The sequence below is a fragment of the Oncorhynchus kisutch genome, unplaced genomic scaffold (assembly GCF_002021735.2).
Source record: "Oncorhynchus kisutch isolate 150728-3 unplaced genomic scaffold, Okis_V2 Okis07a-Okis12b_hom, whole genome shotgun sequence".
Lineage (NCBI taxonomy): Eukaryota > Metazoa > Chordata > Actinopteri > Salmoniformes > Salmonidae > Oncorhynchus > Oncorhynchus kisutch.
The window spans coordinates 14,454,594-14,482,093 of NW_022261984.1; the positions used below are offsets into that span (position 1 = coordinate 14,454,594).

Genomic DNA, 27,500 nt, shown 5'->3' on the forward strand with positions numbered 1-27,500 from the left:
GGTGAGTGGGACGTTCTCTCGACCGGTCCTCATTGTGGGCTACCATAAAATAGTGGAGATACCAGCTGGAGCCACAGACATCAGGATACAGGAGTCTGTCAAGACCAGGAACTACCTGGGTAGGTACACACACACACACAGACATCAGGATACAGGAGTCTGTCAAGACCAGGAACTACCTGGTAGGTACACACACACACACACACACACACACGGTTATACATACACACACACACACACACACACACATAATAAGAGTAAAATTAAGAACAGAGTAGCAGCAGCAAATGAGTGTAAAAGTGTGTGTGTATTAGTGTGTGTATGTGTAATAATGAAACACACACACACTAAAACAGGGATCGCCTCAATGGCGCTGCCCATGCTGTCATAGATGCCATTTAGCCACATATACAAGTAAGGTCCCTCTATCCAACTTCATGGGCCAAACTGAGTTACAAATAAGGTCCCCTCTATCCAACTTCATGTGTCAGACTGAGTTACAAGTAAGGTCCCTCTATCCAACTTCATGTGTCAGACTGAGTTACAAGTAAGGTCCCTCTATCCAACTTCGTGTGTGTCGGACTGAGTTACAAATAATGTACCTCTATCCAACTTCATTGGTAGGACTGAGTTACAAATAATGTCCCTCTATCCAAACTTCATGGGCCGGACTGATTTACACATAAGGTACCTCTATCTAACTTCGTGGGTTGGACTGAGTTACAAATAAGGTCCCTCTATCCAACTTCATTGGTAGGACTGAGTTACCAAATAATGTCCCTCTATCCAACTTCATGGGCCGGACTGATTTACACATAAGGTACCTCTATCTAACTTCGTGGGTTGGACTGAGTTACAAATAAGGTCCCTCTATCCAACTTTCATGGGCCGGACTGAGTTACACATAAGGTACCTCTATCTAACTTCGTGGGTTGGACTGAGTTACAAATAAGGTCCCTCTATCCAACTTCATGGGCCGGACTGAGTTACACATAAGGTACCTCTATCTAACTTCATGGGTTGGACTGAGTTACAAATAAGGTCCCTCTATCCAACTTCATGGGTCAGACAGTTAGTTCTGTGGTCATGTTGTGGTCGTACCGTACAGAGCTGTAGACTGAGTTAGTACTGGGGTCATGTTGTGGTCATGTTGTGGTCGTACCGTACAGAGCTGTAGACTGAGTTAGTTCTGGGGTCATGTTGTGGTCGTACAGAGCTGTAGACTGAGTTAGTTCTGGGGTCATGTTGTGGTCGTACAGAGCTGTAGACTGAGTTAGTTCTGGGGTCATGTTGTGGTCGTACCGTACAGCACTGTAGACTGAGTTAGTTCTGGGGTCATGTTGTGGTCGTACCGTACAGAGCTGTAGACTGAGTTAGTTCTGGGGTCATGTTGTGATCGTACAGAGCTGTAGACTGAGTTTAGTTCTGGGGTCATGTTGTGGTCGTACCGTACAGAGCTGTAGACCTGAGTTAGTTCTGGGGTCATGTTGTGATCGTACAGAGCTGTAGACTGAGTTAGTTCTGGGGTCATTGTTGTGGTCGTACCGTACAGAGCTGTAGACTGAGTTAGTTCTGGGGTCATGTTGTGGTCGTACCGTACAGAGCTGTAGACTGAGTTAGTTCTGGGGTCATTTTGTGGTCGTACAGCGCTGTAGACTGAGTTAGTTCTGGGTTCATATTGTGGTCGTACCGTACAGAGCTGTAGACTGAGTTAGTTCTGGGGTCATGTTGTGGTCGTACAGAGCTGTAGACTGAGTTAGTTCTGGGGTCATGTTGTGGTCGTACAGAGCTGTAGACTGAGTTAGTTCTGTGTCATGTTGTGGTCGTACAGAGCTGTAGACTGAGTTAGTTCTGTGGTCATGTTGTGGTCATACCGTACAGCGCTGTAGACTGAGTTAGTTCTGGGGTCATGTTGTGGTCGTACCGTACAGAGCTGTAGACTGAGTTAGTTCTGGGGTCATGTTGTGGTAGTACAGAGCTGTAGACTGAGTTAGTTCTGGGGTCATGTTGTGGTCGTACAGAGCTGTAGACTGAGTTAGTTCTGTGGTCATGTTGTGGTCGTACAGAGCTGTAGACTGAGTTAGTTCTGGGGTCATGTTTGGTCGTACCGTACAGCACTGTAGACTGAGTTAGTTCTGGGGTCATGTTGTGGTCGTACCGTACAGAGCTGTAGACTGAGTTAGTTCTGGGGTCATGTTGTGATCGTACAGAGCTGTAGACTGAGTTAGTTCTGGGGTCATGTTGTGGTCGTACCGTACAGAGCTGTAGACTGAGTTAGTTCTGGGGTCATGTTGTGATCGTACAGAGCTGTAGACTGAGTTGGTTCTGGGGTCATGTTGTGGTCGTACCGTACAGAGCTGTAGACTGAGTTAGTTCTGGGGTCATGTTGTGGTCGTACCGTACAGCACTGTAGACTGAGTTAGTTCTGGGGTCATGTTGTGGTCGTACCGTACAGAGCTGTAGACTGAGTTAGTTCTGGGGTCATGTTGTGGTCGTACAGCGCTGTAGACTGAGTTAGTTCTGGGTTCATATTGTGGTCGTACCGTACAGAGCTGTAGACTGAGTTAGTTCTGGGGTCATGTTGTGGTCGTACAGAGCTGTAGACTGAGTTAGTTCTGGGGTCATGTTGTGGTCGTACAGAGCTGTAGACTGAGTTAGTTCTGTGGTCATGTTGTGGTCGTACAGAGCTGTAGACTGAGTTAGTTCTGTGGTCATGTTGTGGTCGTACAGAGCTGTAGACTGAGTTAGTTCTGTGGTCATGTTGTGGTAGTACAGAGCTGTAGACTGAGTTAGTTCTGGGGTCATGTTGTGGTCGTACAGAGCTGTAGACTGAGTTAGTTCTGTGGTCATGTTGTGGTCGTACAGAGCTGTAGACTGAGTTAGTTCTGGGGTCATGTTGTGGTCGTACAGAGCTGTAGACTGAGTTAGTTCTGTGGTCATGTTGTGGTCGTACAGAGCTGTAGACTGAGTTAGTTCTGGGGTCATGTTGTGGTCGTACCGTACAGCACTGTACACTGAGTTAGTTCTGGGGTCATGTTGTGGTCGTACCGTACAGAGCTGTAGACTGAGTTAGTTCTGGGGTCATGTTGTGATCGTACAGAGCTGTAGACTGAGTTAGTTCTGGGGTCATGTTGTGGTCGTACCGTACAGAGCTGTAGACTGAGTTAGTTCTGGGGTCATGTTGTGATCGTACAGAGCTGTAGACTGAGTTGGTTCTGGGGTCATGTTGTGGTCGTACAGAGCTGTAGACTGAGTTAGTTCTGGGGTCATGTTGTGGTCGTACAGAGCTGTAGACTGAGTTAGTTCTGGGGTCATGTTGTGGTCGTACAGAGCTGTAGACTGAGTTAGTTCTGGGGTCATGTTGTGGTCGTACAGAGCTGTAGACTGAGTTAGTTCTGTGGTCATGTTGTGGTCGTACAGAGCTGTAGACTGAGTTAGTTCTGTGGTCATGTTGTGGTCGTACAGAGCTGTAGACTGAGTTAGTTCTGGGGTCATGTTGTGGTCGTACAGAGCTGTAGACTGAGTTAGTTCTGTGGTCATGTTGTGGTAGTACAGAGCTGTAGACTGAGTTAGTTCTGGGGTCATGTTGTGGTCGTACAGAGCTGTAGACTGAGTTAGTTCTGTGGTCATGTTGTGGTCGTACAGAGCTGTAGACTGAGTTAGTTCTGGGGTCATGTTGTGGTCGTACCGTACAGAGCTGTAGACTGAGTTAGTTCTGGGGTCATGTTGTGGTCGTACCGTACAGAGCTGTAGACTGAGTTAGTTCTGTGGTCATGTTGTGGTCGTACAGAGCTGTAGACTGAGTTAGTTCTGGGGTCATGTTGTGGTCGTACCGTACAGAGCTGTAGACTGAGTTAGTTCTGGGGTCATGTTGTGGTCGTACCGTACAGAGCTGTAGACTGAGTTAGTTCTGGGGTCATGTTGTGGTCGTACTGTACAGAGCTGTAGACTGAGTTAGTTCTGGGGTCATGTTGTGGTCGTACAGAGCTGTAGACTGAGTTAGTTCTGGGGTCATATTGTGGTCGTACCGTACAGAGCTGTAGACTGAGTTAATTCTGGGGTCATGTTGTGGTCGTACAGAGCTGTAGACTGAGTTAGTTCTGGGGTCATGTTGTGGTCGTACCGTACAGCACTGTAGACTGAGTTAGTTCTGGGGTCATGTTGTGGTCGTACCGTACAGAGCTGTAGACTGAGTTAGTTCTGGGGTCATGTTGTGGTCGTACAGCGCTGTAGACTGAGTTAGTTCTGGGTTCATATTGTGGTCGTACCGTACAGAGCTGTAGACTGAGTTAGTTCTGGGGTCATGTTGTGGTCGTACAGAGCTGTAGACTGAGTTAGTTCTGGGGTCATGTTGTGGTCGTACAGAGCTGTAGACTGAGTTAGTTCTGGGGTCATGTTGTGGTCGTACAGAGCTGTAGACTGAGTTAGTTCTGTGGTCATGTTGTGGTCGTACAGAGCTGTAGACTGAGTTAGTTCTGGGGTCATGTTGTGGTCGTACAGAGCTGTAGACTGAGTTAGTTCTGGGGTCATGTTGTGGTCGTACAGAGCTGTAGACTGAGTTAGTTCTGTGGTCATGTTGTGGTAGTACAGAGCTGTAGACTGAGTTAGTTCTGGGGTCATGTTGTGGTCGTACAGAGCTGTAGACTGAGTTAGTTCTGTGGTCATGTTGTGGTCGTACAGAGCTGTAGACTGAGTTAGTTCTGGGGTCATGTTGTGGTCGTACAGAGCTGTAGACTGAGTTAGTTCTGTGGTCATGTTGTGGTCGTACAGAGCTGTAGACTGAGTTAGTTCTGGGGTCATGTTGTGGTCGTACCGTACAGCACTGTAGACTGAGTTAGTTCTGGGGTCATGTTGTGGTCGTACCGTACAGAGCTGTAGACTGAGTTAGTTCTGGGGTCATGTTGTGATCGTACAGAGCTGTAGACTGAGTTAGTTCTGGGGTCATGTTGTGGTCGTACCGTACAGAGCTGTAGACTGAGTTAGTTCTGGGGTCATGTTGTGATCGTACAGAGCTGTAGACTGAGTTGGTTCTGGGGTCATGTTGTGGTCGTACCGTACAGAGCTGTAGACTGAGTTAGTTCTGGGGTCATGTTGTGGTCGTACCGTACAGCACTGTAGACTGAGTTAGTTCTGGGGTCATGTTGTGGTCGTACCGTACAGAGCTGTAGACTGAGTTAGTTCTGGGGTCATGTTGTGGTCGTACAGCGCTGTAGACTGAGTTAGTTCTGGGTTCATATTGTGGTCGTACCGTACAGAGCTGTAGACTGAGTTAGTTCTGGGGTCATGTTGTGGTCGTACAGAGCTGTAGACTGAGTTAGTTCTGGGGTCATGTTGTGGTCGTACAGAGCTGTAGACTGAGTTAGTTCTGGGGTCATGTTGTGGTCGTACAGAGCTGTAGACTGAGTTAGTTCTGTGGTCATGTTGTGGTCGTACAGAGCTGTAGACTGAGTTAGTTCTGGGGTCATGTTGTGGTCGTACAGAGCTGTAGACTGAGTTAGTTCTGTGGTCATGTTGTGGTCGTACTGTATAGAGCTGTAGACTGAGTTAGTTCTGGGGTCATGTTGTGGTCGTACCGTACAGAGCTGTAGACTGAGTTAGTTCTGGGGTCATGTTGTGGTCGTACCGTACAGAGCTGTAGACTGAGTTAGTTCTGGGGTCATGTTGTGGTCGTACAGAGCTGTAGACTGAGTTAGTTCTGTGGTCATGTTGTGGTCGTACTGTATAGAGCTGTAGACTGAGTTAGTTCTGGGGTCATGTTGTGGTCGTACCGTACAGAGCTGTAGACTGAGTTAGTTCTGGGGTCATGTTGTGGTCGTACCGTACAGAGCTGTAGACTGAGTTAGTTCTGTGGTCATGTTGTGGTCATACAGAGCTGTAGACTGAGTTAGTTCTGGGGTCATGTTGTAGTCGTACCGTACAGCGCTGTAGACTGAGTTAGTTCTGGGGTCATGTTGTGGTCGTACAGAGCTGTAGACTGAGTTAGTTCTGGGGTCATGTTGTGGTCGTACAGCGCTGTAGACTGAGTTAGTTCTGGGGTCATGTTGTGGTCGTACCGTACAGCGCTGTAGATTGAGTTAGTTCTGGGGTCATGTTGTGGTCGTACCGTACAGAGCTGTACACTGAGTTAGTTCTGTGGTCATATTGTGATCGTACAGAGCTGTAGACTGAGTTAGTTCTGGGGTAATGTTGTGGTCGTACAGAGCTGTAGACTGAGTTAGTTCTGTGGTCATGTTGTGGTCATACAGAGCTGTAGACTGAGTTAGTTCTGTGGTCATGTTGTGGTCGTACCGTACAGCGCTGTAGACTGAGTTAGTTCTGGGGTCATGTTGTGGTCGTACAGAGCTGTAGACTGAGTTAGTTCTGGGGTCATGTTGTGGTCGTACAGCGCTGTAGACTGAGTTAGTTCTGGGGTCATGTTGTGGTCGTACCGTACAGCGCTGTAGACGGAGTTAGTTCTGGGGTCATGTTGTGGTCGTACCGTACAGAGCTGTAGACTGAGTTAGTTCTGTGGTCATGTTGTGGTCGTACCGTACAGAGCTGTAGACTGAGTTAGTTCTGGGGTCATGTTGTGGTCGTACAGAGCTGTAGACTGAGTTAGTTCTGTGGTCATGTTGTGGTCGTACCGTACAGAGCTGTAGACTGAGTTAGTTCTGGGGTCATGTTGTGGTCGTACAGAGCTGTAGACTGAGTTAGTTCTGTGGTCATGTTGTGGTCGTACCGTACAGCGCTGTAGACTGAGTTAGTTCTGGGGTCATGTTGTGGTCGTACAGAGCTGTAGACTGAGTTAGTTCTGGGGTCATGTTGTGGTCGTACCGTACAGCGCTGTAGATTGAGTTAGTTCTGGGGTCATGTTGTGGTCGTACCGTACAGAGCTGTAGACTGAGTTAGTTCTGTGGTCATATTGTGATCGTACAGAGCTGTAGACTGAGTTAGTTCTGGGGTCATGTTGTGGTCGTACAGAGCTGTAGACTGAGTTAGTTCTGTGGTCATGTTGTGGTCGTACAGAGCTGTAGACTGAGTTAGTTCTGTGGTCATGTTGTGGTCGTACAGAGCTGTAGACTGAGTTTGTTCTGGGGTCATGTTGTGGTCGTACCGTACAGAGCTGTAGACTGAGTTAGTTCTGTGGTCATGTTGTGGTCGTACAGAGCTGTAGACTGAGTTTGTTCTGGGTTCATGTTGTGGTCGTACCGTACAGAGCTGTAGACTGAGTTAGTTCTGGGGTCATGTTGTGGTCGTACAGCGCTGTAGACTGAGTTAGTTCTGGGGTCATGTTGTGGTCGTACCGTACAGCGCTGTAGACTGAGTTAGTTCTGGGGTCATGTTGTGGTCGTACCGTACAGAGCTGTAGACTGAGTTAGTTCTGGGGTCATGTTGTGGTCGTACAGCGCTGTAGACTGAGTTAGTTCTGGGGTCATGTTGTGGTCGTACTGTATAGAGCTGTAGACTGAGTTAGTTCTGCGGTCATGTTGTGGTCGTACCGTACAGAGCTGTAGACTGAGTTAGTTCTGTGGTCATGTTGTGGTCGTACAGCGTTGTAGACTGAGTTAGTTCTGGGGTCATGTTGTGGTCGTACCGTACAGCGCTGTAGACTGAGTTAGTTCTGGGGTCATGTTGTGGTCGTACTGTATAGAGCTGTAGACTGAGTTAGTTCTGGGGTCATGTTGTGGTCGTACAGCGCTGTAGACTGAGTTAGTTCTGTGGTCATGTTGTGGTCGTACCGTACAGAGCTGTAGACTGAGTTAGTTCTGGGGTCATGTTGTGGTCGTACTGTATAGAGCTGTAGACTGAGTTAGTTCTGGGGTCATGTTGTGGTCGTACCGTACAGAGCTGTAGACTGAGTTAGTTCTGTGGTCATGTTGTGGTCGTACAGCGCTGTAGACTGAGTTAGTTTTGTGGTCATGTTGTGGTCGTACAGCGCTGTAGACTGAGTTAGTTCTGGGGTCATGTTGTGGTCGTACCGTACAGAGCTGTAGACTGAGTTAGTTCTGGGGTCATGTTGTGGTCGTACCGTACAGCGCTGTAGACTGAGTTAGTTCTGTGGTCATGTTGTGGTAGTACAGAGCTGTAGACTGAGTTAGTTCTGGGGTCATGTTGTGGTCGTACAGAGCTGTAGACTGAGTTAGTTCTGTGGTCATGTTGTGGTCGTACAGAGCTGTAGACTGAGTTAGTTCTGGGGTCATGTTGTGGTCGTACCGTACAGAGCTGTAGACTGAGTTAGTTCTGGGGTCATGTTGTGGTCGTACCGTACAGAGCTGTAGACTGAGTTAGTTCTGTGGTCATGTTGTGGTCGTACAGAGCTGTAGACTGAGTTAGTTCTGGGGTCATGTTGTGGTCGTACCGTACAGAGCTGTAGACTGAGTTAGTTCTGGGGTCATGTTGTGGTCGTACCGTACAGAGCTGTAGACTGAGTTAGTTCTGGGGTCATGTTGTGGTCGTACTGTACAGAGCTGTAGACTGAGTTAGTTCTGGGGTCATGTTGTGGTCGTACAGAGCTGTAGACTGAGTTAGTTCTGGGGTCATATTGTGGTCGTACCGTACAGAGCTGTAGACTGAGTTAGTTCTGGGGTCATGTTGTGGTCGTACAGAGCTGTAGACTGAGTTAGTTCTGGGGTCATGTTGTGGTCGTACCGTACAGCACTGTAGACTGAGTTAGTTCTGGGGTCATGTTGTGGTCGTACCGTACAGAGCTGTAGACTGAGTTAGTTCTGGGGTCATGTTGTGGTCGTACAGCGCTGTAGACTGAGTTAGTTCTGGGTTCATATTGTGGTCGTACCGTACAGAGCTGTAGACTGAGTTAGTTCTGGGGTCATGTTGTGGTCGTACAGAGCTGTAGACTGAGTTAGTTCTGGGGTCATGTTGTGGTCGTACAGAGCTGTAGACTGAGTTAGTTCTGGGGTCATGTTGTGGTCGTACAGAGCTGTAGACTGAGTTAGTTCTGTGGTCATGTTGTGGTCGTACAGAGCTGTAGACTGAGTTAGTTCTGGGGTCATGTTGTGGTCGTACAGAGCTGTAGACTGAGTTAGTTCTGGGGTCATGTTGTGGTCGTACAGAGCTGTAGACTGAGTTAGTTCTGTGGTCATGTTGTGGTAGTACAGAGCTGTAGACTGAGTTAGTTCTGGGGTCATGTTGTGGTCGTACAGAGCTGTAGACTGAGTTAGTTCTGTGGTCATGTTGTGGTCGTACAGAGCTGTAGACTGAGTTAGTTCTGGGGTCATGTTGTGGTCGTACAGAGCTGTAGACTGAGTTAGTTCTGTGGTCATGTTGTGGTCGTACAGAGCTGTAGACTGAGTTAGTTCTGGGGTCATGTTGTGGTCGTACCGTACAGCACTGTAGACTGAGTTAGTTCTGGGGTCATGTTGTGGTCGTACCGTACAGAGCTGTAGACTGAGTTAGTTCTGGGGTCATGTTGTGATCGTACAGAGCTGTAGACTGAGTTAGTTCTGGGGTCATGTTGTGGTCGTACCGTACAGAGCTGTAGACTGAGTTAGTTCTGGGGTCATGTTGTGATCGTACAGAGCTGTAGACTGAGTTGGTTCTGGGGTCATGTTGTGGTCGTACCGTACAGAGCTGTAGACTGAGTTAGTTCTGGGGTCATGTTGTGGTCGTACCGTACAGCACTGTAGACTGAGTTAGTTCTGGGGTCATGTTGTGGTCGTACAGCGCTGTAGACTGAGTTAGTTCTGGGTTCATATTGTGGTCGTACCGTACAGAGCTGTAGACTGAGTTAGTTCTGGGGTCATGTTGTGGTCGTACAGAGCTGTAGACTGAGTTAGTTCTGGGGTCATGTTGTGGTCGTACAGAGCTGTAGACTGAGTTAGTTCTGGGGTCATGTTGTGGTCGTACAGAGCTGTAGACTGAGTTAGTTCTGTGGTCATGTTGTGGTCGTACAGAGCTGTAGACTGAGTTAGTTCTGGGGTCATGTTGTGGTCGTACAGAGCTGTAGACTGAGTTAGTTCTGTGGTCATGTTGTGGTCGTACTGTATAGAGCTGTAGACTGAGTTAGTTCTGGGGTCATGTTGTGGTCGTACCGTACAGAGCTGTAGACTGAGTTAGTTCTGGGGTCATGTTGTGGTCGTACCGTACAGAGCTGTAGACTGAGTTAGTTCTGGGGTCATGTTGTGGTCGTACAGAGCTGTAGACTGAGTTAGTTCTGTGGTCATGTTGTGGTCGTACTGTATAGAGCTGTAGACTGAGTTAGTTCTGGGGTCATGTTGTGGTCGTACCGTACAGAGCTGTAGACTGAGTTAGTTCTGGGGTCATGTTGTGGTCGTACCGTACAGAGCTGTAGACTGAGTTAGTTCTGTGGTCATGTTGTGGTCATACAGAGCTGTAGACTGAGTTAGTTCTGGGGTCATGTTGTAGTCGTACCGTACAGCGCTGTAGACTGAGTTAGTTCTGGGGTCATGTTGTGGTCGTACAGAGCTGTAGACTGAGTTAGTTCTGGGGTCATGTTGTGGTCGTACAGCGCTGTAGACTGAGTTAGTTCTGGGGTCATGTTGTGGTCGTACCGTACAGCGCTGTAGATTGAGTTAGTTCTGGGGTCATGTTGTGGTCGTACCGTACAGAGCTGTACACTGAGTTAGTTCTGTGGTCATATTGTGATCGTACAGAGCTGTAGACTGAGTTAGTTCTGGGGTAATGTTGTGGTCGTACAGAGCTGTAGACTGAGTTAGTTCTGTGGTCATGTTGTGGTCATACAGAGCTGTAGACTGAGTTAGTTCTGTGGTCATGTTGTGGTCGTACCGTACAGCGCTGTAGACTGAGTTAGTTCTGGGGTCATGTTGTGGTCGTACAGAGCTGTAGACTGAGTTAGTTCTGGGGTCATGTTGTGGTCGTACAGCGCTGTAGACTGAGTTAGTTCTGGGGTCATGTTGTGGTCGTACCGTACAGCGCTGTAGACGGAGTTAGTTCTGGGGTCATGTTGTGGTCGTACCGTACAGAGCTGTAGACTGAGTTAGTTCTGTGGTCATGTTGTGGTCGTACCGTACAGAGCTGTAGACTGAGTTAGTTCTGGGGTCATGTTGTGGTCGTACAGAGCTGTAGACTGAGTTAGTTCTGTGGTCATGTTGTGGTCGTACCGTACAGAGCTGTAGACTGAGTTAGTTCTGGGGTCATGTTGTGGTCGTACAGAGCTGTAGACTGAGTTAGTTCTGTGGTCATGTTGTGGTCGTACCGTACAGCGCTGTAGACTGAGTTAGTTCTGGGGTCATGTTGTGGTCGTACAGAGCTGTAGACTGAGTTAGTTCTGGGGTCATGTTGTGGTCGTACAGAGCTGTAGACTGAGTTAGTTCTGTGGTCATGTTGTGGTCGTACAGAGCTGTAGACTGAGTTAGTTCTGGGGTCATGTTTTGGTCGTACTGTATAGAGCTGTAGACTGAGTTAGTTCTGGGGTCATGTTGTGGTCGTACCGTACAGAGCTGTAGACTGAGTTAGTTCTGGGGTCATGTTGTGGTCGTACCGTACAGAGCTGTAGACTGAGTTAGTTCTGGGGTCATGTTGTGGTCGTACAGAGCTGTAGACTGAGTTAGTTCTGTGGTCATGTTGTGGTCGTACTGTATAGAGCTGTAGACTGAGTTAGTTCTGGGGTCATGTTGTGGTCGTACCGTACAGAGCTGTAGACTGAGTTAGTTCTGGGGTCATGTTGTGGTCGTACCGTACAGAGCTGTAGACTGAGTTAGTTCTGTGGTCATGTTGTGGTCATACAGAGCTGTAGACTGAGTTAGTTCTGGGGTCATGTTGTAGTCGTACCGTACAGCGCTGTAGACTGAGTTAGTTCTGGGGTCATGTTGTGGTCGTACAGAGCTGTAGACTGAGTTAGTTCTGGGGTCATGTTGTGGTCGTACAGCGCTGTAGACTGAGTTAGTTCTGGGGTCATGTTGTGGTCGTACCGTACAGCGCTGTAGATTGAGTTAGTTCTGGGGTCATGTTGTGGTCGTACCGTACAGAGCTGTACACTGAGTTAGTTCTGTGGTCATATTGTGATCGTACAGAGCTGTAGACTGAGTTAGTTCTGGGGTAATGTTGTGGTCGTACAGAGCTGTAGACTGAGTTAGTTCTGTGGTCATGTTGTGGTCGTACAGAGCTGTAGACTGAGTTAGTTCTGTGGTCATGTTGTGGTCGTACCGTACAGCGCTGTAGACTGAGTTAGTTCTGGGGTCATGTTGTGGTCGTACAGAGCTGTAGACTGAGTTAGTTCTGGGGTCATGTTGTGGTCGTACAGCGCTGTAGACTGAGTTAGTTCTGGGGTCATGTTGTGGTCGTACCGTACAGCGCTGTAGACGGAGTTAGTTCTGGGGTCATGTTGTGGTCGTACCGTACAGAGCTGTAGACTGAGTTAGTTCTGTGGTCATGTTGTGGTCGTACCGTACAGAGCTGTAGACTGAGTTAGTTCTGGGGTCATGTTGTGGTCGTACAGAGCTGTAGACTGAGTTAGTTCTGTGGTCATGTTGTGGTCGTACCGTACAGAGCTGTAGACTGAGTTAGTTCTGGGGTCATGTTGTGGTCGTACAGAGCTGTAGACTGAGTTAGTTCTGTGGTCATGTTGTGGTCGTACCGTACAGCGCTGTAGACTGAGTTAGTTCTGGGGTCATGTTGTGGTCGTACAGAGCTGTAGACTGAGTTAGTTCTGGGGTCATGTTGTGGTCGTACCGTACAGCGCTGTAGATTGAGTTAGTTCTGGGGTCATGTTGTGGTCGTACCGTACAGAGCTGTAGACTGAGTTAGTTCTGTGGTCATATTGTGATCGTACAGAGCTGTAGACTGAGTTAGTTCTGGGGTCATGTTGTGGTCGTACAGAGCTGTAGACTGAGTTAGTTCTGTGGTCATGTTGTGGTCGTACAGAGCTGTAGACTGAGTTAGTTCTGTGGTCATGTTGTGGTCGTACAGAGCTGTAGACTGAGTTTGTTCTGGGGTCATGTTGTGGTCGTACCGTACAGAGCTGTAGACTGAGTTAGTTCTGTGGTCATGTTGTGGTCGTACAGAGCTGTAGACTGAGTTTGTTCTGGGTTCATGTTGTGGTCGTACCGTACAGAGCTGTAGACTGAGTTAGTTCTGGGGTCATGTTGTGGTCGTACAGCGCTGTAGACTGAGTTAGTTCTGGGGTCATGTTGTGGTCGTACCGTACAGCGCTGTAGACTGAGTTAGTTCTGGGGTCATGTTGTGGTCGTACCGTACAGAGCTGTAGACTGAGTTAGTTCTGGGGTCATGTTGTGGTCGTACAGCGCTGTAGACTGAGTTAGTTCTGGGGTCATGTTGTGGTCGTACTGTATAGAGCTGTAGACTGAGTTAGTTCTGCGGTCATGTTGTGGTCGTACCGTACAGAGCTGTAGACTGAGTTAGTTCTGTGGTCATGTTGTGGTCGTACAGCGTTGTAGACTGAGTTAGTTCTGGGGTCATGTTGTGGTCGTACCGTACAGCGCTGTAGACTGAGTTAGTTCTGGGGTCATGTTGTGGTCGTACTGTATAGAGCTGTAGACTGAGTTAGTTCTGGGGTCATGTTGTGGTCGTACAGCGCTGTAGACTGAGTTAGTTCTGTGGTCATGTTGTGGTCGTACCGTACAGAGCTGTAGACTGAGTTAGTTCTGGGGTCATGTTGTGGTCGTACTGTATAGAGCTGTAGACTGAGTTAGTTCTGGGGTCATGTTGTGGTCGTACCGTACAGAGCTGTAGACTGAGTTAGTTCTGTGGTCATGTTGTGGTCGTACAGCGCTGTAGACTGAGTTAGTTTTGTGGTCATGTTGTGGTCGTACAGCGCTGTAGACTGAGTTAGTTCTGGGGTCATGTTGTGGTCGTACCGTACAGAGCTGTAGACTGAGTTAGTTCTGGGGTCATGTTGTGGTCGTACCGTACAGCGCTGTAGACTGAGTTAGTTCTGTGGTCATGTTGTGGTCGTACCGTACAGAGCTGTAGACTGAGTTAGTTCTGGGGTCATGTTGTGGTCGTACCGTACAGCGCTGTAGACTGAGTTAGTTCTGGGGTCATGTTGTGGTCGTACAGAGCTGTAGACTGAGTTAGTTCTGGGGTCATGTTGTGGTCGTACAGCGCTGTAGACTGAGTTAGTTCTGGGGTCATGTTGTGGTCGTACCGTACAGAGCTGTAGACTGAGTTAGTTCTGGGGTCATGTTGTGGTCGTACAGCGCTGTAGACGGAGTTAGTTCTGGGGTCATGTTGTGGTCGTACCGTACAGAGCTGTAGACTGAGTTAGTTCTGTGGTCATGTTGTGGTCGTACCGTACAGAGCTGTAGACTGAGTTAGTTCTGGGGTCATGTTGTGGTCGTACAGAGCTGTAGACTGAGTTAGTTCTGTGGTCATGTTGTGGTCGTACCGTACAGAGCTGTAGACTGAGTTAGTTCTGGGGTCATGTTGTGGTCGTACAGAGCTGTAGACTGAGTTAGTTCTGTGGTCATGTTGTGGTCGTACCGTACAGCGCTGTAGACTGAGTTAGTTCTGGGGTCATGTTGTGGTCGTACCGTACAGAGCTGTAGACTGAGTTAGTTCTGGGGTCATATTGTGGTCGTACCGTACAGAGCTGTAGACTGAGTTAGTTCTGGGGTCATGTTGTGGTCGTACAGAGCTGTAGACTGAGTTAGTTCTGTGGTCATGTTCTGGTCGTACAGAGCTGTAGACTGAGTTAGTTCTGTGGTCATGTTGTGGTCATGTTGTGGTTGTACCGTACAGCGCTGAGGACTCAGAGTGGAGTCTCCATCATCAACGGCAACTGGGCGATCGACCGCCCGGGCCTGATCGTTGCAGTTGGAACCCGGCTGACATATCGGCGACCCAACGAGATCCGGTCCAGAACCGGAGAGTCCATCACCGCACCAGGACCCACCACGGAGGAGTTACATCTATACGTAAGACAGTTATCTATATAAATACACAGTTATCTATATATATACAGTGCCTTGCGAAAGTATTCGGCCCCCTTGAACTTTGCGACCTTTTGCCACATTTCAGGCTTCAAACATAAAGATATAAAACTGTATTTTTTTGTGAAGAATCAACAACAAGTGGGACACAATCATGAAGTGGAACGACATTTATTGGATATTTCAAACTTTTTTAACAAATCAAAAAATGAAAAATTGGGCGTGCAAAATTATTCAGCCCCCTTAAGTTAATACTTTGTAGCACCACCTTTTGCTGCGATTACATCTGTAAGTCGCTTGGGGTATGTCTCTATCAGTTTTGCACATCGAGAGACTGACATTGTTTCCCATTCCTCCTTGCAAAACAGCTCGAGCTCAGTGAGGTTGGATGGAGAGCATTTGTGAACAGCAGTTTTCAGTTCTTTCCACAGATTCTCGATTGGATTCAGGTCTGGACTTTGACTTGGCCATTCTAACACCTGGATATGTTTATTTTTGAACCATTCCATTGTAGATTTTGCTTTATGTTTTGGATCATTGTCTTGTTGGAAGACAAATCTCTGTCCCAGTCTCAGGTCTTTTGCAGACTCCATCAGGAGTCCATCCATTCTTCCAGAATGGTCCTGTATTTGGCTCCATCCATCTTCCCATCAATTTTAACCATCTTCCCTGTCCCTGCTGAAGAAAAGCAGGCCCAAACCATGATGCTGCCACCACCATGTTTGACAGTGGGGATAGGGTGTTCAGGGTGATGAGCTGTGTTGCTTTTATGCCAAACATAACGTTTTGCATTGTTGCCAAAAAGTTCAATTTTGGTTTCATCTGACCAGAGCACCTTCTTCCACATGTTTGGTGTGTCTCCCAGGTGGCTTGTGGCAAACTTTAAACAACACTTTTTATGGATATCTTTAAGAAATGGCTTTCTTCTTGCCACTCTTCCATAAAGGCCAGATTTGTGCAATATACGACTGATTGTTGTCCTATGGACAGAGTCTCCCACCTCAGCTGTAGATCTCTGCAGTTCATCCAGAGTGATCATGGGCCTCTTGGCTGCATCTCTGATCAGTCTTCTCCTTGTATGAGCTGAAAGTTTAGAGGGACGGCCAGGTCTTGGTAGATTTGCTGTGGTCTGATACTCCTTCCATTTCAATATGATCGCTTGCACAGTGCTCCTTGGGATGTTTAAAGCTTGGGAAATCTTTTTGTATCCAAATCCGGCTTTAAACTTCTTCACAACAGTATCTCGGACCTGCCTGGTGTGTTCCTTGTTCTTCATGATGCTCTCTGCGCTTTTAACGGACCTCTGAGACTATCAGGTGCATTTATACGGAGACTTGATTACACACAGGTGGATTGTATTTATCATCATTAGTCATTTAGGTCAACATTGGATCATTCAGAGATCCTCACTGAACTTCTGGAGAGAGTTTGCTGCACTGAAAGTAAAGGGGCTGAATAATTTTGCACGCCCAATTTTTCAGTTTTTGATTTGTTAAAAAAGTTTGAAATATCCAATAAATGTCGTTCCACTTCATGATTGTGTCCCACTTGTTGTTGATTCTTCACAAAAAAATACAGTTTTCTATCTTTATGTTTGAAGCCTGAAATGTGGCAAAAGGTCGCAAAGTTCAAGGGGGCCGAATACTTTCGCAAGGCACTGTATATACACAGTTATCTATATATATCTATACACAGTTATCTATTTATAAATCTGTATATATACACACTGTTATCTATATATCTATATACACAGTTATCTATTTATAAATCTGTATATATACACACTGTTATCTATATATCTATATACACAGTTATCTATTTATAAATCTGTATATATACACACTGTTATCTATATATCTATATATATACACTGTTATCTATTTATAAATCTGTATATATACACACTGTTATCTATATATCTATATATATATACACAGTTATCTATTTATAAATCTGTATATATACACACTGTTATCTATATATCTATATATATATACACTGTTATCTATATATCTATATATATATACACAGTTATCTATTTATAAATCTGTATATATACACACTGTTATCTATATATCTATATACACAGTTATCTATTTATAAATCTGTATATATACACACTGTTATCTATATATCTATATATATATACACAGTTATCTATTTATAAATCTGTATATATATACACTGTTATCTATATATCTATATATCTATACACAGTTATCTATTTATAAATCTGTATATATACACACTGTTATCTATATATCTATATATCTATACACAGTTATCTATTTATAAATCTGTATATATACACACTGTTATCTATATATCTATATATCTATACACAGTTATCTATAAATATATATACACAGTTATCTATATATATTGAACATCTATTCTCCATTTTACTTTGCTCTCCCTCCCTCCCTCCCTCAGAAGCCTGATCCTAGTTTGTATTATGAGTAAAGCCCCTCTCTCTGTCTCTCTCTCTCCACCTCTCTTTCGCTCTCTCTCTCTCTCTCTCTCTCTACCTCTCTTTCGCTCTCTCTCTCCACCTCTCTTTCTCTCTCTCTCTCTCTCGTTCTCCACCTCTCTCTCTCTTTCTCTCTCTCTCTCTCGTTCTCCACCTCTCTCTCTCTCTTTCTCTCTCTCCACCTCTCTCTCTCTTTCTCTCTCTCTCTCGTTCTCCACCTCTCTCTCTCTCTCCTCTCGTTCTCCACCTCTCTCTCTCTCTCTCTTTCTCCTCTCGTTCTCCACCTCTCTCTCTCTCCTCTCGTTCTCCACCTCTCTCTCCACCTCTCTCTCTCCTCAGTTGATCTATCAGCAGCCTGGTCCCAGTGTGTATTATGAGTACAGCCTTCCTCTTCAAGACACACACACCAGCCCCGAGCCTCACACACACCCCGCCATACTGCCCCTGGGTGAGTACACACACACACACCACACACCACACACACACACACACACACACCACACACACAAACACACACACCACACACACACACACACACACACACACACACACACACACACACACACACACACACACACACACACACGATGCAGAGTTAACAAATAAAATAGTGACCGAGCAATGAAATACACAACATGTCCATAAGTATGTGGACACCTGCTGGTCCATTAGACTGGGGCCACACTACATGTCCATAAGTATGTGGACACCCGCTGGTCCATTAGACTGGGGCCACACTACACTACATGTCCATAAGTATGTGGACACCTCCTGGTCCACTAGACTGGTGCCACACTACACTACATGTCCATAAGTATATGGACACCTGCTGGTCCATTAGACTGGGGCCACACTACATGTTCATAAGTATGTGGACACCTGCTGGTCCATTAGACTGGGGCCACACTACACTACATGTCCATAAGTATGTGGACACCTGCTGGTCCATTAGACTGGGGCCACACTACACTACATGTCCATAAGTATGTGGACACCTGCTGGTCCATTAGACTGGAGCCACACTACATGTCCATAAGTATATGGACACCTGCTGGTCCATTAGACTGGGGCCACACTACATGTCCATAAGTATGTGGACACCTCCTGGTCCACTAAACTGGAGCCTCACTACATGTTCATAAGTATGTGGACACCTGCTGGTCCATTAGACTGGGGCCACACTACATGTCCATAAGTATGTGGACACCCGCTGGTCCATTAGACTGGGGCCACACTACACTACATGTCCATAAGTATGTGGAGACCTCCTGGTCCACTAGACTGGTGCCACACTACACTACATGTCCATAAGTATGTGGACACCTGCTGGTCCATTAGACTGGGGCCACACTACATGTTCATAAGTATGTGGACACCTCCTGGTCCACTAAACTGGAGCCTCACTACATGTTCATAAGTATGTGGACACCTCCTGGTCCACTAAACTGGAGCCTCACTACATGTTCATAAGTATGTGGACACCTCCTGGTCCACTAAACTGGAGCCTCACTACATGTCCATAAGTATGTGGACACCTCCTGGTCCACTAAACTGGAGCCTCACTACATGTCCATAATTATTAATTTCATGAAGTTCCCTTAGAACAGTTCTCGGTAGTGAGTGTTGCAACACCGAGGACAGACTATGTTTTACGCTCGACGGGCTTCAAGCACTCGGCGGTCCCGTTCTGTGAGCTTGTGCGGTCTACCACTTTGCGGCTGAGCCGTTGTTGCTCCTTGACGTTTCCACTTCACAATAACAGCACTTACCAGTTGACCGGGGCCCCTCTAGCAGGGCATACTGACTTGTTGGAAAGGTGGCATCCTATGACGGTGCCACGTTGAAAGTCACTGAGCTCTTCAGTATGGGCCATTCTACTGCCAATGTTTGTCTACGGAGATTGCATGGCTGTGTACTCGATACCTGTCGGCAACGGGTGTGGCTGAAATAGCCGAATCCACTCATTTCAAGGGTTGTCCACATACCTCTGTATATACTGTACAGGAAGTATCAGATCAATGTGGAGCTATAAACAGGAAGTACCAGATCTGAGGTATTTGAGGTAGATGTGTACATGAAGGCAGGGTAAAGTGACTAGACATCAGGATAGATAATAATAAGGTATTTGAGGTAGATATGTACATGAAGGCAGGGTAAAGTGACTAGGCATCAGGATAGATAATAATAAGGTATTTGAGGTAGATATGTACATGAAGGCAGGGTAAAGTGACTAGACATCAGGATAGATAATAATAAGGTATTAGAGGTAGATATGTACATGAAGGCAGGGTAAAGTGACATCAGGATAGATAATAATAAGGTATTAGAGGTAAGTAGAACGTTTTGGCTCGGTTTCCCCAGCAACACCTTTACTAAAGAACGTTTTGGCTCGGTTTCCCCAGCAACACCTTTACTAAAGAACGTTTTGGCTCGGTTGCCCCAGCAACACCTTTACTAAAAAACGTTTCGGCTCGGTTTCCCCAGCAACACCTTTACTAAAGAACGTTTTGGCTCGGTTGCCCCAGCAACACCTTTACTTAAGAACGTTTTGGCTCGGTTGCCCCAGCAACACCTTTACTAAAGAACGTTTTGGCTCGGTTCCCCAGCAACACCTTTACTAAAGAACGTTTTGGCTCGGTTTCCCCAGCAACACCTTTTATCAATAATGCCTTTATATGAAAATACTTAACTGATATGAAAACAGAGTTCAGTTGGATTTGAGTTGATTTGTGCAAGAAAACAAACAAAAAATACAGGTGTTGAACCTTAATTTGACCAGTATTGTTGCAGCCAAATAATCCTGCAACAACAGGATTTGAACGTTCAGTCCATAATATTGCTTGATCAGTGGTTAGGCTATTAGCTGTCCCAAATTTATCCCAGCAAGCTCATAATGTTCTGAGAACCATATGTTTCTTATCGAGCTTGGTGAGAGTGTGGTTGTTCTCTGGTTATTTTGAATACAAACCTTCCCACAACGTTCTGGGAACGGTGCAGGGTAGCTGCTTTTGGAACATTCACACCACATTTCAAGAACTTTACCCCCCCAAAAAACGTTATTTTCTTGTTATTTCATTACTTTAAACAGAACGTTTCCTAAAAAGTTCAACTCAGGTTGAATACTAATCGTTACTAGTGAGATTCCAGTAACCAATCATATTATATTGCTATTGATACGTTTAAGTTGACAGCTATTTACAAATCACAGAAGTGACAGATGACAGAAGCTGCGTGACGAGCAGTTTATTTTGAGCCAATCAAAACTCAATATTCGCGAGCAGTTTATTTTGAGCCAATCAAAACTCAATATTCTCGAGCAGTTTATTCTGAGCCAATCAAAACTCAATATTCTCGAGCAGTTTATTCTGAGCCAATCAAAACTCAATATTCTCGAGCAGTTTATTCTGAGCCAATCAAAATTCAATATTCGCGAGCAGTTTATTTTGAGCCAATCAAAACTCAATATTCTCGAGCAGTTTATTCTGAGCCAATCAAAACTCAATATTCTCGAGCAGTTTATTCTGAGCCAATCAAAACTCAATATTCTCGAGCAGTTTATTCTGAGCCAATCAAAACTCAATATTCTCGAGCAGTTTATTCTGAGCCAATCAAAACTCAATATTCTCGAGCAGTTTATTCTGAGCCAATCAAAACTCAATATTCTCGAGCAGTTTATTCTGAGCCAATCAAAACTCAATATTCTCGAGCAGTTTATTCTGAGCCAATCAAAACTCAATATTCTCGAGCAGTTTATTCTGAGCCAATCAAAACTCAATATTCTCGAGCAGTTTATTCTGAGCCAATCAAAACTCAATATTCTCGAGCAGTTTATTCTGAGCCAATCAAAACTCAATATTCTCGAGCAGTTTATTCTGAGCCAATCAAAACGCAATATTCTCGAGCAGTTTATTCTGAGCCAATCAAAACTCAATATTCTCGAGCAGTTTATTCTGAGCCAATCAAAACTCAATATTCTCGAGCAGTTTATTCTGAGCCAATCAAAACTCAATATTCTCGAGCAGTTTATTCTGAGCCAATCAAAACGCAATATTCTCGAGCAGTTTATTCTGAGCCAATCAAAACGCAATATTCTCGAGCAGTTTATTCTGAGCCAATCAAAACGCAATATTCTCGAGCAGTTTATTCTGAGCCAATCAAAACGCAATATTCTCGAGCAGTTTATTCTGAGCCAATCAAAACTCAATATTCTCGAGCAGTTTATTCTGAGCCAATCAAAACTCAATATTCTCGAGCAGTTTATTCTGAGCCAATCAAAACTCAATATTCTCGAGCAGTTTATTCTGAGCCAATCAAAACTCAATATTCTCGAGCAGTTTATTCTGAGCCAATCAAAACGCAATATTCTCGAGCAGTTTATTCTGAGCCAATCAAAACTCAATATTCTCGAGCAGTTTATTCTGAGCCAATCAAAACGCAATATTCTCGAGCAGTTTATTCTGAGCCAATCAAAACGCAATATTCTCGAGCAGTTTATTCTGAGCCAATCAAAACGCAATATTCTCGAGCAGTTTATTCTGAGCCAATCAAAACGCAATATTCTCGAGCAGTTTATTCTGAGCCAATCAAAACGCAATATTCTCGAGCAGTTTATTCTGAGCCAATCAAAACGCAATATTCTCGAGCAGTTTATTCTGAGCCTCTCCTCGCCTCACGTTATACACCAGTTGGCGCCAACATGCAACCAAAAAAAGAAGAACTAAAGAACTAGAGAGCTACCGCAATTCCACAGAAGAAAAACTACGCTTCAAATCGTCGAGAAGTTGTATAAAAACTGAACTAAAAAAAGAGAGAGAACTGGATATTAACATTCATCTATACAAACGTTCGGTGAAGGGATTGAAGGGAAAGATTAACGCCAGGATTTGGCGTCAGGGTTGTTTTTCAGAGTACGGATTCAGTTTCCACCAAGGATGGCGAGCCACCCGAACCCAGGACATCAATAAGAACATTTGAATGCAAATATTTATTTTCCCCTCTCCTCCCCTTTTCATGTACCACCCCTCACCTCTCATCCTCTCATCCCTTATTCATGTACCACCCCTCACCTCTCATTCATGTACCACCCCCACCTATCCTCCCTTATTCATGTACCACCCATCACCTCTCATCCTCTCATCCCCCTTTTCATGTACCACCTCTCATCCTCTCATCCCTTATTCATGTACCATCCATACCTCTTATCCTCTCATCCCCATTTTCATGTACCACCCCTCACCTCTCAACCTCTCATCCCTTATTCATGTACCACCCCTCACCTCTCATCCTCTCATCCCCCTTTTCATGTACCACCCCTCACCTCTCATCCCCCTTTTCATGTACCACCCCTCACCTCTCCTCCTCTCATCCCTGTATTCATGTACCACCCCTCACCTCTCACCCCCATTTTCATGTACCACCCCTCGCCTCTCCTCCTCTCATCCCTTTATTCATGTACCACCCCTCACCTCTCCTCCTCGCATCCCTTTATTCATGTACCACCCCTCACCTCTCATCCCCCTTTTCATGTACCACCCCTCACCTCTCCTCCTCTCATCCCTTTATTCATGTACCACCCCTCACCTCTCATCCCCCTTTTCATGTACCACCCCTCACCTCTCATCCCTTATTCATGTACCACCCCTTATCTCTCATCCCCTTTTCATGTACCACCCCTCACCTCTCATCCCTTTATTCATGTACCACCCCCACCTTTCGTCCTCTCATCCCTTATTCATGTACCACTCCTCACCTCTTATCCCTTTATTCATGTACCACCCCCACCTCTCGTCCTCTCATCCCTTTATTCATGTACCACCCCCACCTCTCGTCCTCTCATCCCTTTTGCATGTACCACCCCTCACCTCTCATCCCTTTATTCATGTACCACCCCTCACCTCTCCTCCTCTCATCCCCCCTCTCTCATCCCCCTCTCTCCCTCATCCCCTTCTCTCTCACGCCCCCGTTCTCTCTAGTTGAGACTGTTGGCCCCACCTACTCAGGAAGCGATGACGTCACCAATGGAATGGGTGTGGCCATCAATGATGTCAGAGGTGGGAGAGGCCATCCCAACCAAGTGCTCTCTGACCCCATGGTGAACCCTGACCTCTTGGCTCCTTCCTACGGCTGGATCAGCAGCGGCCACACAGCCTGCAGCGCCTCCTGTGGTGGGGGTGAGGACTTACAGTCATTCAGACACACTGACACACACAGATGCACTATCACTATTAACACCTGACGTGACATCAGACCAGGTAGAGACAACTATACTGTAGTTAGATTAACACCTGAGATCAGACCAGGTAGAGACAACTATACTGTAGTTAGATTAACACCTGACCTGAGATCAGACCAGGTAGAGACAACTATACTGTAGTTAGATTAACACCTGACCTGAGATCAGACCAGGTAGAAACAACTATACTGTAGTTAGATTAACACCTGAGATCAGACCAGGTAGAGACAACTATACTGTAGTTAAATTAACACCTGAGATCAGACCAGGTAGAGACAACTATACTGTAGTTAGATTAACACCTGACCTGTGATCAGACCAGGTAGAGACAACTATACTGTAGTTAGATTAACACCTGAGATCAGACCAGGTAGAGACAACTATACTGTAGTTAGATTAACACCTGACCTGAGATCAGACCAGGTAGAGACAACTATACTGTAGTTAGATTAACACCTGAGATCAGACCAGGTAGAGACTACTATACTGTAGTTAGATTAACACCTGACCTGTGATCAGACCAGGTAGAGACAACTATACTGTAGTTAGATTAACACCTGAGATCAGACCAGGTAGAGACAACTATACTGTAGTTAGATTAACACCTGACCTGAGATCAGACCAGGTAGAGACAACTATACTGTAGTTAGATTAACACCTGAGATCAGACCAGGTAGAGACTACTATACTGTAGTTAGATTAACACCTGACCTGAGATCAGACCAGGTAGAAACAACTATACTGTAGTTAGATTAACACCTGAGATCAGACCAGGTAGAGACAACTATACTGTAGTTAGATTAACACCTGAGATCAGACCAGGTAGAAACAACTATACTGTAGTTAGATTAACACCTGAGATCAGACCAGGTAGAGACAACTATACTGTAGTTAGATTAACACCTGAGATCAGATCAGGTAGAGACAACTATACTGTAGTTAGATTAACACCTGAGATCAGATCAGGTAGAGACAACTATACTGTAGTTAGATTAACACCTGAGATCAGACCAGGTAGAGACAACTATACTGTAGTTAAATTAACACCTGAGATCAGACCAGGTAGAGACAACTATACTGTAGTTAGATTAACACCTGACCTGAGATCAGACCAGGTAGAGACAACTATACTGTAGTTAGATTAACACCTGAGATCAGACCAGGTAGAGACAACTATACTGTAGTTAGATTAACACCTGACCTGAGATCAGACCAGGTAGAGACAACTATACTGTAGTTAGATTAACACCTGACCTGAGATCAGACCAGGTAGAAACAACTATACTGTAGTTAGATTAACACCTGACCTGAGATCAGACCAGGTAGAGACAACTATACTGTAGTTAGATTAACACCTGACCTGAGATCAGACCAGGTAGAGACAACTATACTGTAGTTAGATTAACACCTGAGATCAGACCAGGTAGAGACAACTATACTGTAGTTAGATTAACACCTGACCTGAGATCAGACCAGGTAGAGACAACTATACTGTAGTTAGATTAACACCTGACCTGAGATCAGACCAGGTAGAGACAACTATACTGTAGTTAGATTAACACCTGAGATCAGACCAGGTAGAGACAACTATACTGTAGTTAGATTAACACCTGACCTGAGATCAGACCAGGTAGAGACAACTATACTGTAGTTAGATTAACACCTGAGATCAGACCAGGTAGAGACAACTATACTGTAGTTAGATTAACACCTGACCTGTGATCAGACCAGGTAGAGACAACTATACTGTAGTTAGATTAACACCTGAGATCAGACCAGGTAGAGACAACTATACTGTAGTTAAATTAACACCTGAGATCAGACCAGGTAGAGACAACTATACTGTAGTTAGATTAACACCTGACCTGAGATCAGTAATACGTTGTTTTTCACAGAGCCCCCCCTAGGTATGTGATGCTCTTTCTCTCTCCTTTCTCGTGTGTGTATGTGTGTGTGTGTCTCAGGTAGACGCCAGGTGCTGTGGGTGTGTGTGAGGACTGAGAGCCAGACCACAGTACCAGGTGACCTCTGTAGCCACGCCCAGCGACCCCAAAACCAGGAAGTGGTCTGCAACACCCAGCCTTGTCCCGCCTTGTGAGACACACGCACACGGAGACACACACACACACTAAAGCCTTGCTTTAACAAAGTTAACCATTTTCACTGTAGTGTCCAAAACATCTTTCAAGCTGTCAGGCATTCCCTTGGCAGCAAGAGCCTCTCGGTGGATGCTGCAGTGTACCCAAGAGCCTCTCGGTGGATGCTGCAGTCTACCTAAGAGCCTCTAGGTGGATGCTGCAGTCTACCCAAGAGCCTCTCGGTGGATGCTACAGTGGACCCAAGAGCCTCTAGGTGGATGCTGCAGTCTACCCAAGAGCCTCTCGGTGGATGCTGCAGTGTACCCAAGAACCTCTAGGGGGATGCTGCAGTCTACCTAAGAGCCTCTCGGTGGATGCTGCAGTCTACCTAAGAGCCTCTCGGTGGATGCTGCAGTCTACCCAAGAGCCTCCCGGTGGATGCTGCAGTCTACCCAAGAGCCTCCCGGTGGATGCTGCAGTCTACCCAAGAGCCTCCCGGTGGATGCTGCAGTCTACCCAAGAGCCTCCCGGTGGATGCTGCAGTCTATCCAAGAGCCTCCCGGTGGATGCTGCAGTCTACCCAAGAGCCTCCCGGTGGATGCTGCAGTCTACCCAAGAGCCTCCCGGTGGATACTGCAATGTACCCAAGTGGCGTCGGGAGCTACTGCTTGCACGCGCGTTACCACTCCACAAGGTCTCCCTGTCATGGTTTTTACACCATCAGTACAGACACCAACACATCAAAGTCCATCTCATGTCACAAAGCTGTCCAGTACTTTACAAACATCCTCTCCTGTTGTCCTGGTTTCCAGTGGTTTGCAGAAGAGGATGTCTTCCTTAATTTACCCCCCCCCCCCCCATAAATGTAACAGATATATACCAGGAGCTGTGCCACGTACGTTGACTCTTCCAGCTGTAATGCATATAATTCACTGGCTTGTATGCGAAGCAGTAATTGTTTCAAAAAATCTCCTGCCACGTCACTGATGCATCATGGAACAGTGTTGTTTGATGAAGCATTGTCTGTATAGTGTTTTGGGGTCTTTTCCCCCAGCATTGTCCCAGCCATATATATCCGCGGCAACAGGAAGAATGAAGTCCTCCACAATAGTATGGGGCTTGTCTGTCCCAGCCAGTCCTCCACAATAGTATGGGGCTTGCCTGTCCTAGCCAGTCCTCCACAATAGTATGGGGCTTGCCTGTCCTAGCCACTCCTCCACAATAGTATGGGGCTTGCCTGTCCTCGCCACTCCTCCACAATAGTATGGGGCTTGTCTGTCCTCGCCACTCCTCCACAATAGTATGGGGCTTGCCTGTCCCAGCCAGTCCTCCACAATAGTATGGGGCTTGCCTGTCCCAGCCAGTCCTCCACAATAGTATGGGGCTTGCCTGTCCCAGCCAGTCCTCCACAATAGTATGGGGCTTGCCTGTCCCAGCCAGTCCTCCACAATAGTACGGGGCTTGCCTGTCCGAGCCAGTCCTCCACAATAGTATGGGGCTTGTCTGTCCCAGCAAGTCCTCCACAATAGTATGGGGCTTGCCTGTCCGAGCCAGTCCTCCACAATAGTATGGGGCTTGTCTGTCCCAGCAAGTCCTCCACAATAGTATGGGGCTTGCCTGTCCCCGCCACTCCTCCACAATAGTATGGGGCTTGCCTGTCCCAGCCACTCCTCCACAATAGTATGGGGCTTGCCTGTCCTCTCCACTCAGTAGCTCACCATATAAGACGTTTCTAGTCCCTTCTTCTAGATGCTTCTAGAACCTTCTTATTAATGGTATCTGTTGCTTTTATACATGTCTTACTACCTGAAAGTCCTCTTTATTCTCGCTGGTTTATTTTTCAAATTGTCATG

General features: G+C 46.2%; 1 protein-coding gene across 1 annotated transcript in view; it reads left to right on the plus strand.

The window, feature by feature from the left end:
• The window catches only part of adamtsl7 (ADAMTS-like 7), a 38,731-nt gene that overhangs the window by 5,667 nt on the left and 5,564 nt on the right, over positions 1–27,500 (plus strand). The window contains exons 2-6 of the mRNA XM_031814608.1: positions 7–119; positions 14,677–14,852; positions 17,677–17,785; positions 23,310–23,507; positions 25,534–25,663. Of these exons, the coding sequence (XP_031670468.1) occupies positions 7–119; positions 14,677–14,852; positions 17,677–17,785; positions 23,310–23,507; positions 25,534–25,663 (726 nt within the window). The remainder of the gene's footprint in view (positions 1–6; positions 120–14,676; positions 14,853–17,676; positions 17,786–23,309; positions 23,508–25,533; positions 25,664–27,500) is intronic.